The sequence below is a fragment of the Cyrtonyx montezumae genome, unplaced genomic scaffold, assembly GCF_038088225.1.
Source record: "Cyrtonyx montezumae isolate F1298 unplaced genomic scaffold, pur_monq_1.0 scaffold_23, whole genome shotgun sequence".
NCBI lineage: Eukaryota > Metazoa > Chordata > Aves > Galliformes > Odontophoridae > Cyrtonyx > Cyrtonyx montezumae.
The window spans coordinates 6,571,998-6,597,521 of record NW_027071970.1 but is presented as its reverse complement, the minus strand read 5'-3'; the positions used below and the strand labels follow the sequence as shown (position 1 = coordinate 6,597,521).

The following is a 25,524-nucleotide window of genomic DNA, read 5'->3' as shown; positions in this document are numbered from 1 at the left end:
GCTCTGGAAAAACTGTGCATTAAAACAACAAAATCCTGCCATGGAAAGTTAGTTACTGCCGTTAGTTACTGTCTGTGATGTTGCTGAACATTGTGTAGTGTTCCGTTCTGTCGTCTTCCAGATGTCTTGGAGACAACGTGTGCACTGCACAGGGCTCAGGTGAGCCCTGCATCCACTCATGCAATAGTGGAACTGATCCCACGCTGTTCATTCAGGCAGTACCCTAGCTGAAATCTGGCATTGTTGTCACAGGCATAAAGGGCAGAGCATTACCCAAAATGAAAGTTGGAGTGCTTGTGTTCTCATGGATTACCTTTACCTCCTTAGAGGAGTGAAACACAGTGGCATGAGTGTCCTGATGCTGATTGTGACAGTGTCAAACATGCACTGGGGCCAAACAGTTATGATCAGTGCAGAATGAACTCGGGGCTGACAAGTTTGCTACTGGTGATGCAGGAGCTTGTCGTGTACGTTTTATTAAGTCTGCCAGGGAAGTGTGAGTGCTTTGCATGTGACCTGCTGTGACCAAAGCCTTGAAATACTTTCACAAGCAAGTAATTACAGTCCAAATTACTGATGCTCGTTAGCATCAGTCTGATCGTAGAAGTGTTATGCTTTATACACGATGTCCTGTAGCTTAATGTCTGCATACGCTGGATGTGGGAAGATGGGAGGTAATCACTTCGTGTTCTGAGGGGATAACCCAGGGGATGGTGGAGTTACACTATGTACTGTTGGCGTTTATGATCACACAAAGCATGTTGATTATAAAATAACGTGCATAGGCATTCCTTTAAAAGTTTTGTGCAATAAACTATTTTTGCTAAAGGGCTCTACGCTGTTTTTATTTACAAGGAGAAACCCATATCTCTTCTTGTTGAGCATTCAGAACTTTATGCTCTATAACTCACCTTTTTAAAAGGTATTGGGAAGGACTCCGCTATCGTCTTCCCCCTTGCGTTCCCGCTGTGTTTGCTCCCCACCCGCTGAGCCCCCGCGGCGCTCCGACGCGGAGAGCGGATCCCGGCCGGCGCTGGGCTGCAGCGCGGCGCTCCGCCAGCCGGGGGCGCGGGCGGACCCGCGAGGGCCATCACGGTACAGTCGGCGCTTTTGGCCGAGCGGACTCCGAGCGATCCCCGCAGGCGCTGCCGCAGCGCCTTCAGGTGCCGTTTTCCTTTTACACACGCCGAGAGCCGCGGGGATCGGCCCCGAAGGAGCGGAGGCCGGGGCGGTAAAGCGGCAGGGGCGGTAAAGCGGCAGGGCCGCCAGCCAGGCCGCAGCGCAGCGTTCCCGCCATGCCACGGGGCCGCGTTGCCGCGCGACGGACGGGCGCTGCCGTTCAGTCAGGCCCGGGGCGGGGCGGGGGGCCGGAAGCCGGGAGGCCGTCGTCTGCGCGCGGCGGGTCGGGCCGGACCGGGGCATGGAGCGCTGGGCCGGGGCGGCTGGTGGCTGGAGCTCGCTGTGGGACGGCGGCTGGCGCTCGTTGTGGGACGGCGGCTGGGGCCGCTGGCCGGCCTGGGAGCTGCTGGTCGCCTGCGTGCTCATCGGCGCCGTGGGCTGGCTGCTGCGGCTGCTGGACGCGCGGACGGGCGTGCGTGGGCCGCCGCAGGAGGACCTCAGCGTCCCGGCCCCGCGCGGAGAGAGCCGGCCTGGTGAGAGAGGCGCGGGGCGGGGGAGGGCCGGGGCTGTGAGCGGGAGCCCGGTGCGGGCACGGGCCGCCCGCGCTGGGGATCCCCCGCCCCGGGTTCCTCGGCCCTAATCCCGCAGCCCGTTCCCGGTTTGCCCGCCGCTGCCGCGCAGGGCGGGGCCGCTCTGAGCGGCGGTGCGGGGGGCTTGGGCCTCAGCCGGGCGTGTCCCGAGTGGGGGGCAAAAATGTATATTTCTGTGTATAGAAACACCCGTACAGCGGTGTTGTATACCTGTGCTGCTCGCATGCTGACCGCTTTGATACTGCGTCGCTGCCCTCAGTGCCGGAGGTTCATTCCTGACTGCCGTGGGGGACTCTGAACAGCTTTGCTCTGAGAAGTTGCATGTTGATTCCCAGCGGGGGAATGCGTTGCTGTGAGACACACGCGGGAGGTTTGGCGAGGTGCTGCCTCTGGCTGCTGGGTGACAGAGCCATCCACAGCACTCACCTCTGCGGTGCTCTTGGTGCACACAGGCCTTTGCTTCCCTGCCACCTGCTTTGTCAATAAAAACAACATTTTAGGCACTTATTCGACCAAAACATAAAATTCCAGAGAAATGGGTGCTGTGTTTTTCACTGAACCACACACCAGGGAGAGGGGTTTTGTGTGCCTGCACGTTTTGTGTCCAGGGTTATACATGTTCCAGCATTTGCTAGAGCGGCCCTGCTGGGTCTGAACCCTGAAACAGGAGCTCTTCCTCGCTTAATTCTCTAGGCTTTGTATAACCTTCAGTTATTTTCATTGAGGTGTTTCTGCTGTAAACTCTCCTGCTCTAAGTTTTTACTATTATTGGGGCTTTGAAGTCAGTCTCTGTAAGAAAACTATCAGAATGGCAATTTTTAATGTTCTCATGTGACATCATTTCTGGGCTTTATCCTTTAACTAAAAGACAGTAATGTCAAACTTTACAAAAAAAAACCACCACCACCACCAACAACAAACCAAACCAAACCTGAAGAAGATTAAGTGTCAAATGAAAGTGAGAAGGCATGTCAGCCCCTTCTGCATGGGCTTGGTGGGGGCAGGCAGGTGGCTCCTGAGCTGCTGGGGAGCAGGAATGGTGTGGGGCAGTGTGGCTGTATTCACTACTGCAAAAAGTTAGGCAGGCTGTTTGTTTTTCTATTAAAAAGGTTTAGTTCTTTACCAGCTAAATCTTGGACAAGTTAAGATGCCAAGTAGTTGTGTGCAGTTGATACATTCTGCAGTAACACTGTTGGCGATCCGCATGGGGGAAAAAGAAGAGTTAGCTGTGCAGCAGTGGTGTGAGGACGATGCGATCTGGGGATTTCTTCTGGGTTGGGATGCTGGCAGAAGGAAGGCTGTGCTGCTGGAGGCAGTCCCCTGGGACATTGTGCATCCGCTCTGTTCTGTGCAGTGGTTGCTGTCTCAGCTGCGTGTTGGTTTCCCAAAGGGCCTCGCATGTCTCAGTGCATCTTCTGATTGATGCTAAAGCAGGAGAATGCTTAAGCTGATGAGGTGTTTTCTTGTACCATATTCAAACATCTCCATGATGGCTTTAAACTGGAAGAGGGGAGATTTAGAGTAGATATTGTGAAGAAATCCTTTACTGTGAGGGCGGTGGGACACCAGCACAGGTTGCCTGGTGAGGCTGTGGATGCCCCTCCCTGGAGGCACTCACAGCCAGGCTGATGGGGCTGTGAGCAACCTGGTCTGGACAGAGGTGTCCCTGCCTACAGCGGGGGTTGGCATGAGATGAACTTAAAGGTCCCTTCCAATCCAAACCATTCTGTGACTCTATAAAATCCTTTGCTTTGAATAGAAAGGAACAGTCCTTGCTGTGTCTCTGTGTCCCAGTACAACCATGTAAATAACAGCCTTGTTTCTTGTTTTGAAGCAGTAGCTTGCTTGAATTGATCCTAAAAACACCCCAAGTGCCAGCACGAGGCAGGGCCTGGTGGGCTGGTGGGGGAAGGCCAGCACTGTGTGAGCACTGCACTGCCAAAGCCATCACTGCTAACGGCACAGCAGGAGGAAGGCACAGCTCTTATGGTTGTGTGGATTTAACACCTAATGAAATAACATTGAAGCTGCTTCTGTTACTGGACTCTCCAAATACTCTATTTTTAGTTGTGTTATTTTAGGGTCAGAGGTTTCTCATAGCAGGGAGTTGTGTTGGCATCGTGTTGTTTTCAGTGTCTTTGCTGCTCGTGCAGTAGCTGTGAGTGCATGGATAACATGGAAGGAGGTAAGCAGGAGCACCAAGTGTCATACTGGAGAGGAGGATTTCCCTGTGGAAATTGAGAGGTTTTTACATTTCTGCCCTATGTTGGGGAGGGAGACCTGGAAGGATCAGCTGCTCCCCTCTCCTGGCTGTTTGATCACAGAATGGGGCTGGGAAAAACCAAGTTGTGTCAATAGTTCCAGCCTTGAGTCATCACCAGAGATATAGTGCCCTGGCTGCTGCCTCACACGTGTGTTTGATGCATTTCTCAGCAAGAAGTTCTCCCTGCAGTGCAGGCAGTGCCATGCTGCAGCTGTAGGGCTGTAACCAGAGCCGCACTGCAGCCATGTGCCCTTCCACCCCATTTTACTCCTGGACTGTTGGTTTCTTGTCAGGAGTCAAATATTGTCTGCCATCTGTATTCAGACATAAATATTCTGGGTTAACTCTTCACAATGAAAGTCCTAATGAAACTTAAAAGGGGCAAAAGAAAACAAAATATATATTGCAAACGCACCAGTCTGATGGCTTAAACATGTTATTAACGAGTTGGAAAGCATTTTGCCTTCTCTGTACCTGCATTAATATAGTAGGAAAAGACTTTGTTGGTCTTTGCAGATCATCTCATCCTTTTCTCCTCTCCTCTAGGTGAGGTAACGATGGATGCGATATTATCCCGCTTGAAGCAGCTCAGCCCCGATCAGCTTAGGGAAGAAGTTGTAAGAGCAGGGCTGAAGTGTGGGCCCATCACCTTGACTACCAGGTTTATCTTTGAGAAAAAATTGGCCCAGTTTTTATTGGAGCAGCAGCGAGCATTGGAGGAAGAAGGGTCTGCATGGTCAGAGGAGGCTGCTGGGAGTTCCCCATCTGATGGCACCCGCACGGCTGTGAAAAATGCCACAGTGAATCACAGCCATCATGGAAGTGTGTCTGAAGACACCGACTTTGGGTACTGTGTCGGTCTGAACCCTCCAGAGGAAGAAGCTGTGATGCACATGGACTGTTCAGCTCCAGCCTGCGGGGCAGGGTATGTTGGTTCACAAGGCAGTGCTCAGATACCATCCAGAGATCCTCCGCTGTACTACGGCGTTTGCCCGGTCTATGATGACATACTGGCAAGAAATGGTAAGAGGCATCTGTGTGTTCCTGAGGTGCTCAAATCTGGCATGTGCTTCTCATATCAGTTAGCATGAGGAGGTACTCTTCTTTTTCTCAGTGATGCTTTCCATGGTGTTCAGTTGCATATCATTGTCGCTTGAGATATATAAGCAGGTGGAAACCAAATGTGGGCAAAAACATTTGCAAAGCATGAATGCAAATGATTTCAAGCTATCAGAATTGCTGTGACCCCATCTTTTTTTTTTTCTGTGAGGAAGTGAGAGGAAGGGCTAAGTGAATGGTAGCTGTCTTGCAAAAACGGAAATAATGTCTATTGTGCATGCTTTAATTGGCAGGAATTAATTATGGACATATCTGAATTAGCATTGAGATAGCAAACTTCAGGCTAATATTTGAAAGGACTTTATTTATTATTAACAAATGTATTTTATGGAAGTTTTCAGTAACTTTGCTGGTTCAGGTATGCCACAATTAACCTTTGGCTGCAGTTGCTGTGTGGTTGTTTGCCCTGTTAGCTAGGACACAGCCATGGCATTGCTTTGGTTTTCTTACAGTCCCATGGCTAATTCACTCAAGACTTTCTCGTTTAGGACCTACATTGAAGTTGTATTCTATGAAGTCTTCACAATCTCTGTTGTCGATCTGAGAGTTCAGTGGTGCTTGGGCACTTCAGTGAGGAGACAGATGTTTAAGAAAATGCTACAGAAGGTGATCAGTAGCATTAACAGTCATTGATTTTAGTAGCACAGTTACTGGGAGTTTAGAATTAATGCTGTCCTCTCAGCTGACTCATTTCAGTCACTCTGGAAAATGAGGATGGTGCTCTGGGGCAGTGGTTATTTGTTCTCATTGCAAGGATATTCAGATGCCTTTATCTGAATAAAGCAACTCAATGCAGGAGAGGAAGGAGGAGGGTTTGATTAATATTGAAGACTCTTTTTAGTGGTCTTAAAGTGGTGGCAGTGTGTATCTTGGGAGTTGAGCTTTTGGTACAGGGCAACATAGAAAGAAATGTGGGGTGAATAAGCTCCTTACCAAACTGTGAGGGTAGTCTGATAATTTTAGTCCATTTCCAGGAACAAATCTGAGATTATTTAAGTCCTTTGATTTTGTCTGTACTGTGTTTCAGAGAGAATACATGTGTATGAGGATAAAAAGGAAGCTCTCCAAGCTGTTAAGATGATTAAAGGTTCACGTTTTAAAGCATTTTCAAACAGAGAAGATGCTGAGAAATTTGCTAAGGGGATCTGTGATTACTTTCCATCTCCAAGCAAGTCGTCTTCGTGTTTGTCTCCAATGAAAACGGGATCATTTAACAGAGGTACGGGGGGGTGTTCCTCCGTGTACAGCAGATGCAATCAATTTACAGTGGAGAGAAGAACCAATCACTTCATTGCCAATGTGCTAATACTGTGCACAGTGTATTAAAACTGTACTTAATTGTTAAATAAGTTCTTAAGTTCGGAAATAAAAGGATAAACACTGATCAAATGTCAGTGTTCCTGGTTGCTAGATTAAAGTGACTCCAGAGTCAGTGTAACTGCAAAAGCAATTTCAAGTATTCAGAAAAATCTTCTTCCTTACTGAACTTCCATTTTAGACTTGGATGGAAGCAGAGTAGTGGTTGTGAAGCTATTTCTGACTTTAATTTGAACTAAAAAACTTTAATTGTGTCGTATTTTCTTCCCTCCCTGTTATTACTATCAGTATCTTAAAATGCCAGTAACCTTTGTTTTTTGTTTTTTGTTTTAAAAGAACTTCTTTACATTAAAGATGAAAAATTAATAGATAGTTTGGATTTAAAGCTTCTGCTGGTAATATGAAAGTAGTGATCACTGAAAAGAGTGCAGCTAGAAGCATGATGCTTGTGTTTGAATAGATGGCTTATGCTCACTCGAGATGGAAACGGCTAACAAGGAAAGGGCCAACAGTTACAAAAGCCCACGTACCCAGGATCTTACTGCCAAGCTTCGGAAAGCTGTGGAGAAAGGAGATATATCAACATTTTCAGAACTGATTTGGAGTAACCCTCGCTATCTTATTGGATCTGGAGACAATCCAACAGTTGTACAGGTAATATATATATATATATATATATATATGTATATATCTCCAAGTTCTGATCTGGTGATGTGAGTTTGAGGCCTGATAAGCATAACTGGAAGGGATGTGGTTCCCTGCTCTTATTTCAAATGAATTTCTTTCCATCTTTCCTCTGGTGCAGTTCCTCAGTGTCGATTGACACCAACTGGAAGCTGACAGGAGCGTGGCAGTTCTGTCTGTCCTAAGGCACCTCACAGTGACAGCTGAGAGTTTGCTTTGCTTCAGGAGAGCTGAGGAAATGGAGTGTGTGGTTCTCTAGGGAGAGATTTGTTATAGCCAGTAGTGAAGAGCAGTCTTCTCTTCACAGAATATTGATCTCCAAATAGCAGTGTTTATCAGTGAGGTGGTGTTGTGGAGCAGAGGAGTGTCTGTGCTGAAGCTAGCTGATCCTGCAGCACTGCCCATCCCAGCACCACCATGCTGCCATTTTCAGAGCACACAGAGCATCTCAGATCCACTCATAACCTGGCACTAGCAAACACCGACAGTCTCGCTTCAAAAAGTGACTTCCCAGACCAGCTTTGTGAGGTTGAGATGTATTGCAGCAAACTGTATTTAATATATACACACTTGTTTTCCTGCTTTTTTATATACTGAGCTTTTTATTTCCTTTTATTACTTGATATCTTAATATACCTTCATTGCTACATTTTTCCCTAAATCTAAAACCTGACTAGAGCTGAATGTAAGAATGATGTAGTTAATTTTAAGTGTAATGTGACTGTGTAGATAGATGTCTTTACAATATTGTCTCATTTATTGCATTTCTGAATGGTTACTATTTTGTAAACATATTTTCCTACGATAATATTAAGAGAGAAAAATCTCCACGTAAGACAGAGTGGGCAAACCTCTGTTTTCCCCGTGAAGTCAGCGTGTGGGTGTAAGCAAGCTGTTAGGTTTCAGTTAGTTCTCTTTTTTTTCTTTTTCAGGAAGGGTGCAGGTACAACGTCATGCACGTTGCTGCCAAGGAGAACCAGGCTGCTGTCTGCCAGCTGTTGTTGGACACTTTGGAAAATCCTGAATTTATGCGGCTGATGTATCCGGACGATGACGACACGATGCTGAAGAAACGCATCCGATACATTGTGGACCTGTACCTTAATACACCAGATAAAGTGGTAAGGCTTGGAATGTGTGAGAGCTTTGTATTAGGAAAACTGCTGAAAGGCATTAAGGAAGCATAAGGGAGAAGAAAAGAGAGAAGGGACCGTTTCCAGCAAAAATTAACTGGTTGTGGGTTCTGTGGGTTTTAACAGTTGTTACTGTACAGTACCATGGGAAAGGACCTATTTGAGTCCTGTTTACTTATCCTAGCTTCAAAATAAATAATGCAGGATTGACTTTTGTGATATTTCCAAATACATCTGAGTTTTCTCTCTTTAATGTCACAGGGATTTGATACTCCGTTGCATTTTGCCTGCAAGTTTGGGAATTTGGATGTTGTTAACGTGCTTACCTCACACCCAGCTATTGTTAAAAACCCAAGGAACAAATACGATCAAACTCCAGCAGAAGTAAGTCAGCCCTTGTCCACAACGAGGTCGTTGTGCTGAAGCAGAGTTTTTTAACTTTGGATGTTCAAACTGCTTAGTTGGCAGGCTGAGCCACCAGCATCCTGAATAGAGTGCAAATCTCCAGAAATGTTACAAAAATTTTGTGTTGATTGTATCTAGAGCAAAGTTCTAGATGTTATGATTGGCTGCTTTTTCCTTACAACCTCCCTTTTATGGACGAGTATATATTGTAGCAGTCATAGTCTGACTTGAAGGAACTGGATGAGATGGGTGGAGGCCATGATGCAGCTGTTGAGAAACACCTGGCAGTTGATTGGAAATTGATATCTTTTGTTTCATTAATAAACAACTAATGCTTTGTTAACAGGTAGTTTGTGAGAGAAGCAAGAATAAATCTGCAGAATTGAAAGAAAAACTGAGAGAGTACTTGAAAGGTCAGTATTCAGTTTGAGCTACATATCAAGCATGTAACACTGTCAGACTCTTGCTGCTTTCTGTTGTTGGTTTTCTGTAGCATTCCTGTTCATAAGTGGCACTGTACAGTACTGTAAACATAAAAAGGAAGCTCTAAAACTGCCAAACACAGAAAACTTACTGTGTCTTTTAAATTATGTGGTTGGTACTCTTAACTGTATGGATCACAAGGTTTTCCTCATAGCTCTCTGTACCGTAGGCACAGCCATCATTTTATTCAGCATGTCTAAAGCAGAAAATGTTTATCTTAAAGCAAACAAAAGGCCTCTCCAGGGCAGGAGGTTTCTTGGTCATGTTTGACATTCGTGTCATTTCCTTGACTTGAAAGTCTTCCCTGTTTTGTCCCATGCAAGTTTGGGCATCTGTAGAACAGGCTTTGAAACTGGGTGACAATCCTTCAGAAAGCATTGTGTGTATCAGTTTGTGTATTTTTGCATTTGAGACAGAAGGGAGCCTGGACTGAAATAAAGTCTGCAAGCAGCCAATAAACACTGAGACAGTGAATTTGAAATATGTAGTTTTACTAATTAAACAAGGTCAGATGGTTAAGTATACAGCTGTGTTGATATTCTAGGTGGAAAGAGCAAGCTGATGTGACATCAATTCAAGAAAACTTTGTATTATTTTATTCAAGGTCGATACTATGTACCACTTCTGAGAGCAGAAGATAATTCCTCAGCTCCTGTGATTGGTGCTCCATGGTCACCAGATCAGACAGATGACAGTCCCCAGGCAGCTCTACCTAAATACCTGGGCAGCCCCAAAGATCCAGTATTGTCTATACGAGCTTTTGCAGGCCCCATGAGTCCCTCCAAGGTAAGGATCTAACAAGACCTTCATATGACCTTCAGTGCCTGTTTAATGGAGGTGTAGCTGTGAATGGGATTAAAATAATTCTTTGTCTCATTTCTGGAGTGTTTACAACAGATTGTCAACTTTATTTACTGAATTCATGTTAACATTTTTTTTTTTAATGTAAATAGTGTCAGTCAAGTAGTAGGTATTGGAAAGTTCTGGAAGAGTTGTGTTTGCATAGTAGAAAAACAGTTTTTAGGAGGAATACTGGAGTACCAGTTATGTGTGCTATAAATTAGCAGGCATTTCTTTGACTCATCTGCTTAATATGAGCATGCTGGCAGCAGCACAGCTGTGGGTACAGTGGGTATGTGAGATGTCATGTGATGTTTGAGCTCTTCCAGGACTGAGTTTCACCACAATGCTGGGTGTGTTCCTTTCTCCTGAAGATGCTCTTTGGTCAATTTTCTGTTCACCTGTGAGGAATGTAAATATATTTTATACTCTGAAAAAAATTATGTTGTGTAAGTAATGCACTTTTTTGTTTGCTGGCAGATACTTCTAGTGTCTGAATATAAAGGCATGAAGTTTGGGAGTTTACAAAAATCTATTAGTTCATTCCTTTTAGGAGTTCAAATTCAAACAGCAGGGGTATGTTAGGATTACTGATACCAGTCTGTGGAACCATTGATACATGTATACAGACACCTCCTTTGCATCGTGGAAAGTGTGTGTGTCATGAATTAAAAGTACGGTGTTGTAAGACGTGCCTCTTACTTCCCACTGCACGCAAGTGAAAACCAGTCAGACTTCATGTCTGGCCAGGTTACTTCGAGGTGGTTATATACCATCATCATTCTTTCATTAAGCAGTTATGAGACCAAGTGAGGTAAGGATGTACCAGTAAACGTACGGGGAGGAGTATCTGTCTTCACATCCCAAGTGAGATTTTTCATAGTGAGAGCTGAACAGTACTGATGGCAGAAGCTGTTAGACTGAGCACACCAGAATGTTTTCTAGACCTGCAGGGAGACATTTAGACTGAGATACTTCTGTGTTTGGGTGGAGTTGGGTGGGTTTTTAAAAATGATTTCTTTTCTTAAAGGCTGAAGAATTTCGCAGGCTGTGGAAGACACCGCCCCGAGAGAGAGCTGGCTTCTTTCACAATGTCAGGAAATCTGATCTGGAAAGAGGTGTTGAAAGAGTTGGAAGGTATCTAATGGAGTATCAGTATGGCAAACTAACAATAGAGTAATTAAAAGCAGAACACTTGTATTGAGTTGCATAGTAAATGTACTCTTTAGGCAAAAATTAATTGTCGGAAATATTTTTGGTTAAACTGTCTAGAAACGTGGGACCTGGCATTCCAGCACTGGAAATAAAAAGATATTTTAATTGTTAGTGATGATATATATAGGATGTTTTTTTCTCAAATTCAGCTAATTTGCCAAGAGATTTGAAACTATGCACAGAGTACTTGCTCTGTAAAAAGAGAGCAGAATGGAAAGGTCCCAATACAGATTCCTGCTTTGCCTATTGGTGTTGTTGTGTCCTTGCTGTTGAAATACTTTGTCTCAGCAGCACATGTAGAAAACATGCCTTGCTACAAGTGCCTTGCATTTCTTCTTCTAAGGTCAGCCCTTCCTCCTACCTTCTCCCATTCCCAATTAAAAAAAGCTGGTGAATGGAGTATTGTTCAAATCACACGTTAGCGTGGATTAATCTCTGTCTGATGTCTGGATGCAGTCAGATTAAATGTGGCAATATGTACACTGCTAAATGTGAAAACAGTAGAAAAAAAATTGTGAAATATCCTGGAAAAAATAGATTATACTGTGCTTGCTAACAGTGTGAATGTCAGCAATGTGTTTTTGCAGACTGTTGATTGTTGCAGAATTGTGTTGCCTAGTTGCACATTTATTTTCCTGCTAATAGCTGATAAAATGTGTTCAGAAAAAAGTTATTGTTGAAATAATATTCATGTCTTCACAAATGATTCGTTTTATTTTATTTATTGCAGGGAGTTAGCTCATGAACTGGGGTTCCCGTGGGTTGAATACTGGGAATTTCTGGGCTGTTTTGTTGATCTGTCTTCCCAGGAGGGGCTGCGAAAATTAGAAGAGTACCTGAGTCATCAGGAAATGAGCGAAAAGGCTCAGCAAGGAACAGGGGAAAATGAAACCTGCAACAGACACAGAGCACCACATCCTTCTGGTGAGAAGAGGGCAAATGTTACAAACAACAGCATGTACCTAGGGAGAAGAGGGAGGGGGAAAAGCACGGTGTCCTGGGAAATTGTGTTCACCTGTTGTGGCTGCTATTGTTGATCAGTAATCCAAACAGTCTGACTGTATTGAAAAAGTAGCTAGTGACAGCATTGGATGTAGGGCAGTATGGACAGCTCTCAGTAGATGTTCTTTATGTGGTTGTAGCCCCGACATGGAATTCCCATAAAAGCTCTACTTGCAGTATACTTTTATTCAGAGCATTTGGCAATTCCTTGGGAGAATATGGAATTCTGTAATCTACAGATGCAGAATAAGTAGCTTCTTAAAATAGAATAGTTCTTTACGCTTCATGGTGGAAGGTGTATATTTATTCCTAGTTTATTTGATGGGAGTTCTATTGCAAGTCTTCTTACATGTCACTCTTATTAAATTCTTTACAGGCAAGAGTAAAAAGTGCTGCAATTCTATTTCTGTTGGAGCGTTTTTGGATGAGGATGATGATGACATGAGCTTAGAAGAAATTAAAAACAGGCAAAATGCAGCACGGAATAACAGCCCAGCTGTTGTGTTGAAAGAACCCAGCATTAACACTATTGGGGACTCTGAGTGTGAGATCTTGTCAATGGAGCATAGCAGAAACATCATAGAAACATCTGCTCAGCCCAGGCACTACGAGAAGGGGGGTTCTTCCAGCAAAAATGGATTTTGTAATCCTGTGGCCACTGAAAGGATAATTGGTGACAGAAAGCATGTGCGTGATGGAGGAGATTGCCTTGTATCACCTGTTTGCAGTTTAATGTCAGAGTTTGAGAGCTTAACGTTCCGACCACAAGCAGATGCAGGAGAATCAAATAACATCAGTGAAAAAATCAGGAATGAGAGAATTCTGCCTGAAAGAACAAGCCAGGGTAGAATGCCCAAGGGCCGCCAGGATAAGACCTGCTATGCAGCATCACTGACAAGTTCTTCTGAGCCGAGTGTTACAGGTAGACCTCGAGAGACCAAGCTAAGGACAGAACATAAAATGCCATCAGAAAGGGAGAGATTGTCCATGGAATCTGGAATCCAGACTAATGAGGCACTGCAGTGTCAAGAACCTCCTTCCCAGAAATTTCTTTTGAAGACTTCACCCACGAATGACAACTCTAAGAAATTATTTCTGCTTGGGTATGAATTGTCTTTTATTTGTCCTTTGTTCCATATATTGAAAATGATATGATTTTTGTAATGTCGTTGCCAGCATGAGTATTATTATGTGATACTAAGCAACAGTTAATCTAAGTACTCCAGTGCTCTTACAGTAGCCATATAGTTCTCTTGCAGTTAATTACCTAACCCTAGCTAAAACAGGAGGAGCAGAAGAAATCTTTGTTCCCCAGTCACAGTTTCAGAGGACTGTGCTGTGTACCATTCACCTGACAGGCTTGGAAGCTGTGCTGAGCCTACCTTAGGTTAATGTAGTGTTCACTACACTCCTGGGATGTCTTCAGATTACACATTCAGAACTTTTTGTGTTTCTTTTTTTTAATGAGGCTGCTGCATAATGACAGGCAGTCATTTACAGCTGGGCCCGCTGGGAAAAGGTCATGGGAAAGCTGAGGAAGTGCAGAGAGTATCACAGCTGATTTGTTTGCTTTGCCAAAATAAGCAGTGTTTTGGAATTGGGGTGTCACTGCCTGGCTGATGTGCAGTTCTCCTTTCATCTGGTTTTGTGTTGATTCTAGGGAGCGTCCATCAAAGCTGGACAGTGATGTCTTAGCAGCTATCGAAGCAGTACAGATTGATCCTCAGAAGTACCCTGCTGTTTACGGATGGAAACACGAGGTGCAGTCCTACTCTTCATCTGACAGGCAAAGGTATTTCTGCAAAGTCAAACAAATGAGCTGAAATGTTGTTTTTAGTGGGTTAACTGCAGGATGGCTCCAACAGGATTTCAGGCCTCGCTACTCACAAAAAATTCATTTAGAATACTCAACTATAGTAACTATTAGTGTGCTTCAGTAATTAGTCACCAAATGTTTTTGGCTGTTATCTGTTAGTAAGGGAAGTTTGCTGGTTCAGTCAAAATCCTTCAGAGTACGCTGCAGATCCATAACTTCAGCATCTCTGTCCAGGCTGTGCAGACAGAAGGCAATGCTCTCAGTAGCACAAGTGTTTTCTAGTTGGCAAAGGTGCCAAGTTGCTGATTTATTACTTAGGTCCATGCATTAATGGTGTTGGTAATTCACTCCATTGTGGATGCAATGCAATAATGTTTTGTTTTCGGGGTCTGACACGCAGTGGGGATGTTCATTTAGTATTTTCACACATCTTATTTCCATATTCTATTGCCCTAGTCCAAATGAATTAATATCAACTACAGAATGTGCTCAGGTTTTAGAGAGAATGTCACTCTAAGCTACACAAATAGTGGTAAAAATAGTTGGCATGTCTGAGTAGGTCCTGTGCACATCTATACATTTTATTTTGAATGCAGTGGCTTTGGGGTGCAGATGAGGAGCAGGAGGAGCTGCCTGTGTGCCGGGCTCGTGGAGATGAGCAGCAGGGCTTTGGCTGTGTTTCAAGCAGCGTGCTGAAATGGGAGCCACTAAGTATTGATAGGAAAAACCATCAGACTAGCCAAGATTCTTCTGTGATTTACTGTGGAGTACAGATAGGCCTAGCAAAATAACTGCCTGGGTGATGCATTGTCCTCGTATCACTCCTTCACTTTTCAAAGTCAAATTCTCTTGTTCCCCACCTGCTGTGATTAATTTTTTTGAAGTAGGCTAATTAATAGGCTGCTTTTCCATTCTTACTCTACTGGTTGAGAGATTCAAAGTGTCCTCCTAAGTGCTAAAATCACACACAAGATTTTTAGGTGTAATCACTGTTCTGTCACATGACAATGTTTAAAAACGATACCTTAATTATTGGCAGTGCCAAAGCTCTCTGTCAGCCTCCTTCATTGTACAGCAGTACCTCTGCCTAAAGCACAACACAAAGACAGCAGAGCTGTCAGATTAAAAAAAAATACTTCAGTAGGTTTTAAAGTAGCTGTGTTTGTGCAAATTATAAACCTTCATGTATTTTCCATAGTTATCTTAAGAAATTGCCCCACATGGCAAAGAAATTCAGCAGTGCTGGAAACAGTCTTTGGTCACCGTGCCTCACTGCTTAACACTAACATGATAGAAAAAGGGTTTTTTAATCTAAGAAAGAAAATATTTAGCTCTACTTGCAAAGAAATGTCAAAAACTAGTTCTTATTCATTTAAGAAGACATCTGGCTTTCTCTTACATTGGCTGTGTGGCAGCCACAAGGATAACTTGACAAAAGTAGGCGGGGAGAGATTGATATATGGTACCATGCTGGTAGCTCCAGTGCTAAGGGAGCCAAGGTCAGCACTGATCCTGAGGCCCTTGAGCTGCTTCACAAACACACACCTATTTCTTAATTTGCTTTGGAGCAAATTACTTCTCGTTAGTTAAGCAATGTCTAAGTAAATGTCACGTACCGTGCTGTCGCTTTCTCTTCTCAAACCCATCTACTACCAGTTGTGATTGCTTTCTGTGTACATGTTGTTTCTAAGATCTTCACAAGGGATTCTGAGGGATGTTACTGCTCTTCTCTTTGCCACTCTTAATGAAATGCAAAATGACTTTGTCTTTCTTTCAGTTGGCCCAGTCCAGCATTGAAGGGAAGATTCAGGTCCCAAAGCACAGCTGCTGGTCCTCCAACTGCTTCAGTGTATTCTAGTCCAGGAAGAAACAGTCCCATGCCAGGAAGTCCAGGGAAACATGGCAGTGCTGCCTCCTTCTCTCCAGACCCTGGGAGCCCTGGCCGCTACAGTCCTGCCTCTGTCAACCACTCTATGTTAAAACTGCGTTACTTCTCAGAGCCTCCTGCCCCCTAAACTATGGTTCATTTTCCTGAAACTTCTTTTAATTAAATTATCTTTGTTAGAGTGAAGGAAAAAAAGTTACAATATTACTCAAGTGACACGAGGTTTGCACTTGGCTATTTATTTTTCCTCAATTGAGGACAAATGTACGTTACAAAAACTGAATATATGTCTTTATGTCATATAGGAGATGACAGATTCCTGGTGATATGCAAGAAGTAGATGAGGGCAGTGCAGTTGTCCAGTGGCTGTGGATTCTCCCTTCTTGCCCATAGGGCAGCGAGCTGAACCTTTCCTTAGAGCTGGTGCTATTACTAGCAGCAGTTAGCACAGGGCTCTCGTTAGCACAGTTAGCCCTCAGCAACTTTTCTTTGCTTGGATAGGCTGTAGGAAGCACATCACCAGTAAAACCTTATAAGAAGAAATTAATGGCAAGATGTAAAATGTTCTTCCACTCACAGGGGGGATGTGCAGCTGGAAAAGCCTACAGCAAAGCCTGTAGTGACAGCATTCCAGGGCAGGGTACTGATATGCAACCCTTCAGAACCAGAAGGGTTGTGTTACAGGCTGCTCGAGACAGTGGGATGCACACACAGGTATGCACACATACTTCTAGAAGTACACATTTACACAGCAAACCTTGAGTCTTAACCTGAGACTGTTAACTAACACCATGATGTCGTGAGTGTTTTAGTCAAAGGGCACTGTAGAAATACTGGTAATCCTTTCAGTGGTAGTTAGTTTGAAGATATAAGAAAACCAATAAAATGAGTTGCTTTTTGCCCACAAAAGCTTTTATCATAATGGCTAGCTATTAGAAGCACATCAGCAATAATTTCAGCAAGTTTACCAGCAACCTCCCTTAATGGTCAGTCTGTAATACACTGCTGTGCTCCCCTGACTTGGGATATGGTTCTGGTAAGAGAGGGCAGTGAGCCTGCAGCTCTGAGCTGTCACTGGCTCCAGTCAGGAGTTACAGCACTCAGGAGCATTATTCCTTCTTTCTCCTTCCAAGGGAATCACTCTGACTGTACACTGCTCATGTTTCAAAACTCAAAGAGAGCTTTCTGCATCAAGCATGATGTTTGTAATGCTGCCTGAAAGAAGGCCTCCAGGAAGAGCTCTCTGCTGCTGGCAGTTGTTAACATTTATAAACTGATGGAAAAAAGAAATCCTCACAATGTAAAGCGGATTAGCAAAAATTAATTAAAACCTGCCAGGGGTGTGATTGATAGTTAAAAGGATGTGTTAGGATTCACTGGTGCCACCGAGTAAAAGCAAGCAAGCATCTATAACCTTGGACTCTGCAACCTGAACACACAGCTGAGGGTGCAGCAGCTCACTGCAGGCAGCCACACACACACAGGGCTGAGCCACACACTGCCAGCTGCAAGGGGCAGCAGTGCTGCAGCGACTGCTCCGTGTACCCTAAAACAAGCTCCTCATTTGGTAGAGCCCTGAACGATGCACTTAATGCTCTTGCAAGCTTAATTGTGCCTTTTGTAACATATGTTTTTAATTACACGTTTGTTCTTTTAAAATCAAAGCTGTGTTGTCCACTTCCTTATGGTGAGGCACACTAAGTAGCTTTCCTTCTGGAATTTCTGAATTGAAGATAGATATTTTAACATCTCTTTCTAAGTTTATTTGGTGCAACACTGTGGAAGAACATTCCTCTTTTAGAAATTAACCGTGTTAAGAAAATGCTTTAGAGATTGTTCTTCATCATCTCAGTCTTCACCCAGTGACGTGGACATGAGGAAGAGCCCTCAGCTCAGTGGTGCTCTCAGCACACAGCGTGGCTGGAGGGGCACTCTCAAGCAGACCATACTGCAGTGCGTGGCTGAGTGAGTTCACTGACTTTCTCCCCATTTTTGTGTTGTTTGATGGCTCTGCACACACTCCTACAGTTTTAGTTTAAAAAAATGTTTGGGATGGGGTTGGTTTGAGAATGAATTCAACATGAATGTCACTCATCATGGAGGAATTTCTGAGATGCTAAAGGGAAATGATCACAGGACACCGTGGCTGAGCCCTGCCCTGCAGAGCCCTGCACCATCTCCATTCCTCAGAGGGCAACACTGCCTGTGTGAAGGTGGTCAGAGCCAGGAGACCAAACACAGCAGCACTTCCTCCTTTCTGTCCTTTTTACATTTTTTATGCCTTTTCTTTTTTAAATACTTTTAGATGTTTTCCAATGTCTATCACTGCAGTGTGCGTACACCAAACCAGGGAGAGGCACACCCCTCCCCCTGCCTTCCACTTTGCCATTATGTTCAGTTCAGCCCAGAGAATATTTTTTACCCTTCTGCAGTCTGCACTGCTCCAGGTGCACTGCATTTTAAGAGGCAGTTTTTCTAACCAACGATGTATTTAATTCAGCTCTTTTTTAAAGTAGCAGATTATGTAGCGACCGATCACTCACAGTTGTGATGAATGGAGACACTGAATCACATTGGAGTTGCTTCAGTTCACTTCTAAAGGTGCAAGAGATGAGGGCTTTCTGTTTGTTCATTGGAATTAGCCAAGTGTTGTGTTAAAGGTACAGCTACCTTGCTTTCTATTCAGAAATAAATGTGTGCTCAAAGCATCCGACTGTGCCTGCTCCATGGGATGAGACCATGTCCTGGCAGCTGCAGCTGTCCAGGGCTCACTGACATGGCCCACGTGTGTGTGTGTGTGTGTGTGTGTGTGTGCGTGCACATGTGACTGTGTCACTGTGTAATATCAAAATGCTTAAGGAAATCTAAATACATTAAAAACTAGGCACTGAGATGTAACACACTCCCCCCCAACACCTCAGCCAAAAAGAAAAGCTGCTTACCTTCAGGAGGGCTCAGGTATGCAGGGCTCCCCAGGAAGATGAATTCACCTCCACTGCCAGCCCTTAAATGAGGCTGGGAAGGGGTGGATCCCTGCTCCAGCCCTTACAATCACTGGGGTACATCGCATGCAGCTGAGCTCCTGGGCTGGCCCTGCCTTCCCACCAGGTGCTCCAGCACTGCTTCAGGCTGGGACACAGCACTTCCACTGCAGTGTCTGATTTCTGTAGGCTGTGCAGCCTGTCCAGGCACCACTGAGGGCTGGGAAGTGGGGAGGACACCTGTCCCACAAGGCTGGAGCAAATAGAGAAGTGCCCAAACTTAGCACTGACCCTGAGGAGACTCTTTAGCACCTCTGCAACGTTTACGGGTTTGGTGCTCCTGATCCAGGCAGCAGTAACTGACACAACACTTCGCTATTCAACCGGAGGGACAAGGAAGAAAGACAGACCAGTTCTTTTATTCAAAACTTTTAAAAAGTTAATAGACAAAAAAAACTGATAAATTATTCTCATTGCATCAATGAGACAAACAGCACAAGGGTTTCCTGCTCCCCACCCAAGCTGCACCACAACCATCACTGATTCCCCGCCAGCCCCAGCTTCCCTCAAATCATTCTGCAGCAGCAGTCCTGTAGGAGACAAGATGCTAAGCCCTGCCTGGCCGGGTGCCTGCCACAGTCACACTTCACACAGCTGTGACAGAGGCCAGCCTGGGGTTCCTTGAAGTTTTCTGGAGATAAGAACAATCTACAGACACGTAACGCCTTATTTACACCCACCGTACTGCAATGTGTGCACAACCAATCACCACAGCAGACCATGCATGCGGAACTTCTCAGTATCACAGGCATCGTGAGCTAAGCAAACACTGCTACGATGAAACGCTTCCCAGCCCTCCTCAAAAATGCTACCTACCTCTCAGCCACCTGTGTGCTTCCTACACGAGCCCAGCTGTGCCAAAGCCACTGAAAGGAGCACTTAAAGCATCTCCCTGGTGGTTGCAGGAGGCCTGGAGAAGCCAGCCCAGAGATGCCCTATCGCTATTTGGGCAACTGCAGTTGTGAGCAGCAGCTTGCTCCAATCCTGCAAATTTGTGACCTGAAGTACTACTGCCCTGAGTTCAGCACTATTTCTCTACACCAAATGCAAGGTAACCTCAAAGAGAAATCCATGGGAGAAAGCAGAAGGAAACAAAATACTCCAAGTACCGAGAAGTACGTGCAGATAAAACTGCTCTACATTGCTTTTGTCTTACTGCTACAAATCCCATCCCTGCATCCTTCTACAGATCAAGTTTTAATGGAAGGCTTTATGAGACTGAAAAAATAACATTCAGAACAGCCTAAAGTACTTCCTGAGGATGGAGAACACTCAATGTAAGCAGCAGTTAACTCTAGCACCACAGCTCTGAGGTTTTCTCACCCTCTTTCTGCCTACAACCTACACCCTCCAGGCACTGTTCACATGAGCTTCACACGGCAGAGTGGAACAGTGACACAACAGAACATCCTCAACAGCTTACAAACACAAAAGCCTTAACCCTTTCTCCCTTTAACAGCAGAATACCCTCAGTTTGTCACTTCCTCAGTAACAGCTGAAGCAAGCTGGCACATCTTCAGCTGCAGTGTGCGATACAAGACTCGTACAGTTCCCACAGCAATTATTTTCCTGCACGAGAAGAATATCCATGGGAGCAAGCTTTGGTTATAGGAATTCACAGGGGAATAAAAAGTTGGTGCTCTTGCAGCTGCTGAGCACACAGACATTCACTGTTGTTGTATTCCACAGCTCAGCTTTGAGCTCTGAGGAATACCTGAGGACAGGACAGCTTCAGGCTCAGAGTTCTTCTCTGGACTGGAAGGCAAATATGAGTGCGCATGAAGGAGGTAAGGGGCTGAAGGACATTTTAAGACAGCATCACAACGAAACAGATAAAAATCTAGTGGTACTGTAGCTGAATGTACTAGTGCAAAGAGTGCAGAGGCAGCTCAGGGGCAGAAAGCACCTCCCCTCCTCAGGTGCGTGTGATTTTCTCTGGAGGCATGAACCCTGTGTCACCCAGCGTTCGAAGGGCCACTCTCCCATTTGGCCGTATCACCAAGTGAGTGATGCTGCCATTGTTCAGAGACATCCGCAGCCAGCCTTCAGGGGGGAACTGCAGCGCTCTGTTGTGAAGGGGAACAAGAAGGAAAGGAAAACATCGTTACATATCAAAGCACTGCTGATACTGCTACACTGACTGCGTTGTGACAGCATCACTGTCTGATCCAGGTAAGAAAAAAACCCGTTGGCCGTTCTGCAGTTTGTGTGGAAATGCTCCTACAGAGCCACATTTGGAAAAAAAAATAATTCCTGCAATTAATTAATACGTGCAGCTCTGGTAGCTGGACCAGCACCAACCATGTACTTTCATAAGCAGATTCCAGCAGATGGATGCGATTAATGTAGACAGGATTAATTCCAATTGACAGAAGGTAGAAGGTGTAATGTAGTCCGGATGCTGGGAGTGCTCTGAGCAGCCTGGGAACAGATAGGATGGCTGATGCCACAGGTTCAGCTCAGGTGGTCACTCAGCCAAACCACAGCACACCACTGCTCAGGGCAGGTAGAGAAGATACCTCACTTCTCCACAGTAGGTCTTCCTCGCAGGCCAAAGGCATAAGCAGCACTACTTCTGGTGATAAGACTAAATCAATGTAAGAAAATACACCAGAGAAGAGGTAGCGATGCCTAATCCATAGCTACCAGCATGTGCTGATGGAAGCCATTCACTACAACTACTTCCCATCAGCTGCTGTTCCCCAGATGTGGAGAGGACCTTGTGCTTCCTGCAGGAACGCAGCCTCGCACACCTGCCCATCTCCAGCTGTCCCGAAATCCCAAACTGAACGGCCTCGGGAGTTCAACCAATCACAGTGAACAGCTCAAGAAAACATGAAGTTGACTCAAACATTACAATCCAGTGCCAAGGAATAACCTGGCCTTGAGTCTACAACAGTCTTTTAGAAAGGCTAAGAAAAGAGATAATAGTTACAGTTGAGCTGGACTCAGAAGGAACACTGGATTGTATTCAATTGCTATGAGATGCTCTGAAATGGCAGATACAGAAAGCAAGGTGAAAAGAAGATGGAAGAAATAGCAATGAGAAAAAGCATGCAAGTATTTCAGAAGGCGCCTAGGGAGCAGAAAGACAATCCCTTTTGCCACAGAAAAGAATATTCTGTGTACCTGATCAATAACTTTAAGTACAGCAATTTCCAAGGGCTCAAAGCAGTCTGCTGAACAGACAGGGCAGCACATAACGAGCTCAGACAAAAAAAAAAATTAACTGAAATTGTTGTAGCTATTGATCAGATTAAAGTTTAATCACCTCTGTCCTGCTCAAAACACATTATCTCACAGAAAGCGTTTTGCTGATGAGAAAGAGGAATCAGACTGGGGTGACTGGATGTGGAGAGAGCCAAAGATGCAGAGCTAGTTTCTCCTTCACAGGCCACGCTGTCGTCAGCTGAAAGATGCCCTTTCCCATCCAACCCTACACTTGATGTTATTGCAAAAAGTACACTAATACCACTTGTACATAATGCAGAAACAACCAGTAAGGGATTCCCCAAACTACATCAATCTTTCTTTAAATAAGACAGAATTCATATCTCCCCAAAAAGAGACAGCCAGGCAGAGGCTCTCTCTGCTGTCTTTCCCAGCAGCATACACAGGTATGGTCCTCAGGCTGCTGTGAAGCAGAGGCACGCAGTGCTAAAGACACTGCTGAGACACACCAGAGGGCACCAGGTCTCACCAATTTCACTTGGAAGTGTTCTCATTTTAAAGTGCTTCCTGCATCTCCAAATTCACCCTGTGGTGACAGGACCAGCTGCTCCCCCTGCCCTCCTCCAGCCACCCCTAACACAGCCAACAAAGGCCTCCCAGCTCAGCAATAAATACACCAACTAATTCAGCAGAACTCCACCTTACAGAGAACACAGGTGAGCACGCAGCCCCCCACGCACCTGCAGACGATGTAGCGGATCACGTTGGCGTGGCAGACAAAGATCTCATAGCTGTCCTCCTCCTGCTTCACATCAGCACGATGAATGAAGTTTCGAAATGCGGCCTCAATTCGAGCTCCATCTTCGTAATACTGCTAATGGCACAGAGTTCAGATTTAAACGCAGCTCAGGGCAGCACGTTGGCTACATCTTCTAAAGATTTCCTCTTTACACAGATGCACGCTCGAGGCTCAATTAGCACACAGAGAATTTAAGTTATTTTAGGGCCTCAGTACATTTAGCGAGGAGGAAAAAGTACACATTTATCTAAGGTCTAAGATGAAAAGCATCAGCTCACCACAACTTATTGCCATTGTCCACATAAAGGATGAAAAAAGTGTAAGTGAAAGGTTACCACAGCTTCTGGTTTCCAGTGGGAGACGGGAGGGTCTGGTTCTATAGGTGCTCCCTCTCTCAGCAGATCAGTGCTAATTTTTTTGACACCTGAAATATTAAACACGTGTTCAGAAGGGAGATGTCATGTCACATGCTCCTGCAAACAGGCCCTCAACTCTACGGCTGACACATTGTTCGTGTTTTTTTCCTGATGATCTGCAGATTTATGGATTGCATAAGGGAAGCACAACCAGCAGAGCTGCCCTATGCAGCAGTGTCTCACCCAGAGGGGTAGCTCTGCCTTCATTTTTGAAGGAGGAAGTGGAACCAAGCAGAAGAAGGGCTGCCAGCTTTACTGACATATTCACACAGGTCTACCAGTCAATTACAAACAGCTCTGCTAATTATATATATATAAATAACCATTACTCAAGGACAAGCTCAGAATCCTACTGGAAGCAGTTTGAAGGATCAGACGGTACTGAGAAATTAACAAGTCACTTACCTGGGAGGTATTTGCTTATGATTTCAGTTGTTTCAGTTGCTCTGGTCATGGAGGAGTGGATGATCTGATTAAACTTTAACCCCAAGCTTGCCAGCCTGTGTCCCGTCAGCTCAGCCTGCTCTCGACCTGAAGGACATAAACCAGCAAATCAACAAACACAACCCATTGGTGAATGAGAACTCTGCCTCAAAGGCTGTCACAGAGCTCTGTTTAAGACAAAAGCCACAGCCAAGGGAAGGTGCACCGAGCAGGACCTACTGCTTCCAGGTGGACGTACCGAGCGGGGTCAGAGTTCTGTCCTTATCAGCACGGCCGTCCAGGTTGTACTGCGAGTGGCGGATGAGGAAGATGTGTCGCGTGGCCCTGGCCCTGCAGTGCTCCAGGCGGGAGCTCAGCTCCTCCTCCCCCGTCTCCTCGTTCTTCTTTTTGAGGTTGATGAGAGCCAGAGGTTCGCGCCTGGAAGGGCACATCAGCATCAGCAAGTTTTACTTTTGGCTCGGCCTGCCGTAGTTACACGCATCTAAAGCACCAAAACGGACTATTTAACCAATTACACCGCCGAACGGATTGAAACCACAGTGCCGGAGCTGTCAATAAAATCCCGCGATAAAAAAAAAACAACACATTCGTCCCACAGCTCACGGTACATAAGCGGCAGGTAAATCCAATACGTGAGGCGACAGCCACCGCTAAACGCATTCCCCGGCGCAGCTCCGGCCCGGGCCTGCAGCGCTCGCTGGGGGATGTGCGCGGGCTCCGGGCCCCGCTCCGGCAATGGGCGCTGCGCAGCACTCGCGAGGAGCTCCGACCGGAGGGCGCTCCGCGCTCCCCCCCCCCACAGCCAACCCCTCCTCCGCCCCGGCCGCGCCGCTTCCTCCTCCCCCCGCCCGGCCCCGTGCATTCCCTCGCGGAGCCGCCCGCACCGGTCCCAGTTGCTGTCCCAGAAGCCGCCGCTGCCCGCGGGCCGCTCGATCCAACCCGGGCCCGGCGGGCAGGAGGCGGCGGGCGGCAGCAGCAGCAAACCCTGCGGCGCGGCGGGAGCGGCGGCGGCGGAGCTCCCCGGGCGCGGCTCGGAGTCCCCGCGGGCCGGCTGCTTGCCCACGGCCACGGCGGAAAAGAGCACGGAGCCGCCGGCCAGCCCGCAGGCGGCCACAGCCAGGGCGCGGCGGAACGACATGGCGCGGGCGGCCGCCGCGTGCCTCGCTCCCACGCACCGCCCGCCCCGCGCCGCACCGCCCCGCCCCGGACGGAGCGCCGAGTGGGGCAACATTCCCCGGCACGGCACGGCGCGGCACGGCGCGGCACGGCACGGCGCGGCACGGCACGGCACGGCACGGCACGGGCCCCGCAGCCTCCAGGCCGCCCCGCCAGCGCTGTGTCCCGCACGGCTCTAAGGAGACGTCCCGCGTAGGTCAAAGGAAAAGATGCTCGCTAACGGCTGGGCACGGCGGAGCATCTGTAACACCACCGCATGATGTACCTCGCTCCTTCTTCAGGCTTCCTGCTTGCTGCTTTCCCGATCAAGAAGGAAAACGAACTGTCTGTCATCCCTGTTCTCCAACCGATGCGCTCCTCCTGTATGACTTTATCAACATCTCACCTTTAGGCCCCACGCCAGAAATACCTCTGACACAGCAGCAGAAGAGCAGCTCTGCGGAGCCCACCTGCACAGACACTGCACCGTCACTGATGGCTGCACACCCCCAGGAGCCATAGCGCTGTCCAACCTCATCACTCGGTTCTCATCAAGAGATGAGAAGAAGAAAAGTTTATTTTCAAAACCTCGCATCCAAATCTCCACTGAGAGCACTCTTCTCTTTC

At 46.2% G+C, this 25,524-nt stretch overlaps 2 protein-coding genes across 3 annotated transcripts; one reads left to right on the top strand and one right to left on the bottom strand.

The window, feature by feature from the left end:
- Nucleotides 1–1,295: 1,295 nt before the first annotated feature.
- Nucleotides 1,296–16,305, top strand: ANKLE2 (ankyrin repeat and LEM domain containing 2). Its single transcript, XM_065739049.1, is given in 14 exon segments — nucleotides 1,296–1,326; nucleotides 1,329–1,652; nucleotides 4,519–4,995; nucleotides 6,119–6,310; nucleotides 6,869–7,062; nucleotides 8,025–8,213; nucleotides 8,487–8,609; nucleotides 8,977–9,043; nucleotides 9,718–9,899; nucleotides 10,984–11,090; nucleotides 11,899–12,092; nucleotides 12,547–13,273; nucleotides 13,831–13,962; nucleotides 15,764–16,305. Coding segments are annotated over 14 exon segments (3,177 nt in total). The 3' UTR covers nucleotides 16,002–16,305.
- Nucleotides 16,306–19,874: 3,569 nt separating this feature from the next.
- PGAM5 (PGAM family member 5, mitochondrial serine/threonine protein phosphatase) lies at nucleotides 19,875–24,880 on the bottom strand. 2 transcript variants are annotated; one of them, XM_065739062.1, is made up of 6 exons: nucleotides 24,627–24,880; nucleotides 23,981–24,159; nucleotides 23,704–23,829; nucleotides 23,218–23,306; nucleotides 22,824–22,957; nucleotides 19,875–20,978 (listed from the first exon to the last, which is right to left on the bottom strand). In XM_065739062.1, the coding sequence occupies exons 1-6, from the start codon at nucleotides 24,878–24,880 to the stop codon at nucleotides 20,828–20,830; spliced, it is 933 nt and encodes a 310-aa protein (XP_065595134.1). In that variant the 3' UTR covers nucleotides 19,875–20,827. The 2 variants fall into 2 exon arrangements, with proteins under 2 accessions (XP_065595134.1, XP_065595135.1); XM_065739063.1 differs by having other exon boundaries at nucleotides 22,824–22,954.
- Nucleotides 24,881–25,524: the final 644 nt, after the last annotated feature.

Excerpts from the sequence above, each read along its gene's own strand:
- PGAM5 (XM_065739062.1), bottom strand. The coding sequence starts at position 24,880 with ATGTCGTTCCGCCGCGCCCTGGCTGTGGCCGCCTGCGGGCTGGCCGGC. Across the intron at positions 24,160-24,626 it reads TGGGACAGCAACTGGGACCG|GCGCGAACCTCTGGCTCTCA; the intron begins GTGCGGGCGGCT and ends GTGCCCTTCCAG. Across the intron at positions 23,830-23,980 it reads CAGAACTCTGACCCCGCTCG|GTCGAGAGCAGGCTGAGCTG; the intron begins GTACGTCCACCT and ends TATGTCCTTCAG.